Source organism: Rhamphochromis longiceps, linkage group LG23 (assembly GCF_057381845.1).
Source record: "Rhamphochromis longiceps isolate RC_006_pf linkage group LG23, R_longiceps_female_GT1.1, whole genome shotgun sequence".
NCBI classification, from domain to species: Eukaryota; Metazoa; Chordata; class Actinopteri; order Cichliformes; family Cichlidae; genus Rhamphochromis; species Rhamphochromis longiceps.
Genome location: NC_140578.1, coordinates 47,922,710 through 47,926,576, shown reverse-complemented (window position 1 = coordinate 47,926,576; position 3,867 = coordinate 47,922,710). Strand labels below are relative to the sequence as shown.

Genomic DNA, 3,867 nt, shown 5'->3' with positions numbered 1-3,867 from the left:
ACAACTCGCCCCACTAGGATCTGTGCAGGTTTGGATCGAGACTGAGTGGGTTCAATAATGACAGCACTTCCCACCGCTGAGGCATCAGGAGCAGGCAGCTTAGCCCACACTAAATGTTCAGACAAGGGCTGCAAGGTGATGCGTCTCTTAAGCTTTGCAGTGCCGAAACTTGGAGGCATTGCTCTGCCACCACAGTCATCAGAATAGGACAGCAAAGTTGCCAAATGAGGGAAAGCATCATCCTGGGTACCAACAGTCATTTTTAACTGTGAAATAAGCCACTTTATCGCATTGCTGCCCAGAATCATGTCATCAGCCTGGCCCGGAACCACCAGAACAGGAATCACCACCTTAAAGCCATATATTGACACTGTAAGATCATACATAGCAGAAGGCGTAACGAGGTGACCCCCACAACCAACAATGACAACGTCTTCAGCTGAACGTCTCTCAATATCAGGTATCGATTGTGAAAGTTTCTCATCAACTGTCTCACTTATGGTGCACGCCATAGAGCCACTGTCCACTAATGCTTTAAGAACTTGTCCACCACTAGTAGTCACTGCAGAGTAGAATAAACTATCAGTGTTTGAGAGCCTATGCAAGCCCTGTGCAATCAGTGTTTTATTTGGCGGGACAATGCCACTGTAAGTAGAATACAAAGTGTCATAATCATTAATATCAGTCACATCCAAGATGGGAGGCTTACTTGCTGGATCTGCGCTGTCCTCCCCTCCACGCAGATCGTTCGTGATGACCACTGGAAGGAGTACACTTGCCCTCTGGGCAGTTACGTCTCGAATGACCAGGTAGGTGACACATGAAGCACAATCTGTTTTCCCGACAGTGCGTGAGTGTGGAGTGGGAGCTATCTCTGCAGATGGAACATGGTGTGTCATCTAAGCCCGGTATTCTCGGCAGTCGGGCACTCTGTCGCCTGGCATTAGCTCGAGCATAGCCTGGGCCTTGAAGCAGCACCTTCTCTAGCATGCTGATCAACCTCTCAATAGCAGAGCCATCCTGACTCACAGCTGGCCTCTGCTCATGGTCAGCCAAACAAGGAGTACCATTTGTGCTAACCTCTGCCTTATTCACATAGACACAGTTACCCGTCTGTGGAGGAGACTGGAACCCCTTACCCAGGTGATACTCATCCAGTACCTCCTGAACTTCACGAGCTGACCATTTATCACATGTTTTGGTTCTAAAAATAAGAGCCAAGTCTCTGCAGGGGCAGTGTCTGATGAACATGCGTGCAACCTCCACACCAGAGTTCTCAAAAGATTTCCCCTGCTCCTTAAGACAGTTGCCAACAACATCAGCAGCCTTGTTCAGCCTCAGCCAGTACTCATATGGATCCTCTCGGTCCTTCGGCAGGGTGGAATAAAAGTCAGCCAGGGGCACAGACGAGCACTGGGTGGAACTAAAATGTTTGTGCAGAAGTCTGTAGATAGCTTGTGGATTATGCTGGACATCAATTCCACCATTCCTCACACCAAATTTCACAACATCTTTTGCCCTGCCTCTCAGATGCATCAAAATCTCCTCAGCTTGGTTTTCTGGAAGAATGGCACTCTTCTTTATGTAACTCTGCATGGCTTCCTGCCACTCATCAACAGACAATGAGTCCGAACTCTCCCCCCGAAACACAGGTGGGTCTTTAACCTGTCGTGGAGCCACCAGCTGGACTTGAGAGAGATCTAGTGAGCGGCTGGAGGGGAGATCTGTTGTTTCATGCGCCACCTCAGGACATGTATATGTAGCAGATGCAGGGCTCGAAGTGTGTGGCGTAGTCAGGTGTGACAGAATGCTATCAGCCAGGCGTTGCCCAATTTGCTGCACAATGTCGCTCATTTGGTCGACTAGACTCACATCAGTTATTGGGGGGTCTGAGGTAGATGACTTAGTGCACTGTACTGACTGCGACTCAGCCACCAGCTCACAAGAACTATCTGCTGCTCTATGCCCCACCCGACAGTCACCCAGTGAAAAAGGAACAGTTGTGAACCCTCTGCCCCTACCCACAACAAGGGGAGTCACATTTGGGGTGTCATCAGAGTCACTTAGATCCATATCTAGCAGAATATTAATAGAGCTAAGGTGGACTTAATACAATATGGCAATATACAAAGCCAATATAAAAGTATGTCCAACAGTCCCCAAAGTTTGATTCCGTTACCCAACAGACTAAACAATAAGGCAGCTGATGCTCCACGATGATGCTGCGACGAGAGGACACCAGCCCGATTCAGCAGCGTCACGAACGAGTCACGGCACCAATGTGACCTCTGTGTAGTGTCTTCTCTGGTCTCGCAGGAATCCTCCATTATTCTGAGGATTACATTTCCACTTGCAGTGTGATCGTATAGTGGTAAATTTATACAACCAAAATAGAAAAACTTCAACACCATTAACATTGCATGTTAAATTTCCCAAATGAAAGGAATATAGAAATATATTTTAAAGCTGTACATGAAACAATGTAAATTCTCTAAACAGTGTGGCACAGTCACATACCTGCATTCACAACAAAAAGGCAATGGTTAGAATGCTCTCTTTTTAATGTCGTGGGCAATCAGCACAAAATCTAAACGGGAAAGCAACAACAGAGTTAGCTAACTATGCTCCCATTTTGTTTCCTCTCCTCCCAATAAAGAAATCTCACATAAACGTGCACTCAGTTCAACATAAAGACTGGAGAAATGACCCGCAACAAATGATGTATAAACAACAAAAATAATCGGGTCAGACTGTATTACTTTAACAGCCTGCGATATGATTTTTCCTCCCCACGACATTTGCGCATTCCTTACCTCGCAGGAATCCTCCATTATTCTGAGGATTACCCAGAATCCCTTGCCCTTTGTGAATATTGCAGGGTCACTTTTTCGACAGTAGGTGGCGCCAATGTCCCATTTAGCGGGATTTAACTTCAACTCTATTTAACTATGTTACACATATATTCTGTTAGGGGTTCCGAAAGAGACTCAGGCGCAGGCCAGGGTTTCCCTTTAAGCGAAGAACAGTGCGTTTATTCACAGTGAACACAATCACCAAGTGGCTATGTACAATGTGCAGGGGAAACGGGTCCGGGTCGCCAGGGTCCGTGGGAAACAGGGTTAGGGGAAAAGGTGCTCCACACTTTCTGTACAAAAGCTCCTCCTCAGTCACTCCTCTCAGAATCCGGTTCCAAAAACGATCTAAACACAAAAGGTCGGGTTAGCGGGATAATAACAAAGGGCTTTCAAGATACAGGTTGGCAGATACACAAGTTTGACTGACGCTGATAGTTCAACGATCCAGCGAAGACTAGTGCAGACTCGCCATCTAAGTAGTGCAGTAATCAGCTGGGATCAGCGGCCGGTGTGGTGATGAGCAGGTGTGTGGGCCAGCAGCGGGAGCCCGCAGTGAGCATCGCCGTGGCGAGAGAGAGAGAGGGCGAGAGAGCAAACAAACCACAAACATATTGCCCAATAGAGGATTGACCAGCAGGGCACAGGGACCATGACAGTACCCCCCCCTCAACGGGAGCCCCCCGGCGACCCACCAGGCTTACCAGGATGAGACAGATGGAAGGCCCGCAGCATACGCTTGTCCAGGACAGCGGCCCGCGGAACCCAGGACCGCTCCTCAATGCCATAGCCCTCCCAGTCCACAAGGTACTGGAAGCCACGCCCGCGGCGGCGAGAGTCCATAATCCGCGTGATGGAATAGGCGGGCAAGCCGTCCACAAGCCGGGCGGGCGGAGGGGGCCCGGAAGGAGGGCACAGGGGGCTATTCTGTACAGGTTTGATTTGGGAGACGTGGAACACATTGTGAATCCTCATGTTGCGGGGCAGCCGGAGTTTCAGAGAGACGGGGTTGATC

At 48.9% G+C, this 3,867-nt stretch overlaps 1 protein-coding gene across 1 annotated transcript; it reads right to left on the bottom strand.

The window, feature by feature from the left end:
- Nucleotides 1-587: 587 nt before the first annotated feature.
- On the bottom strand, nucleotides 588-2,951 carry LOC146642958 (uncharacterized). The gene is made up of 2 exons (XM_085398427.1): nucleotides 2,518-2,951; nucleotides 588-2,309 (listed from the first exon to the last, which is right to left on the bottom strand). Exon 2 carries the CDS (start codon nucleotides 2,071-2,073, stop codon nucleotides 706-708), a length of 1,368 nt encoding a protein of 455 aa, XP_085254553.1. The 5' UTR covers nucleotides 2,074-2,309; nucleotides 2,518-2,951; the 3' UTR covers nucleotides 588-705.
- Nucleotides 2,952-3,867: the final 916 nt, after the last annotated feature.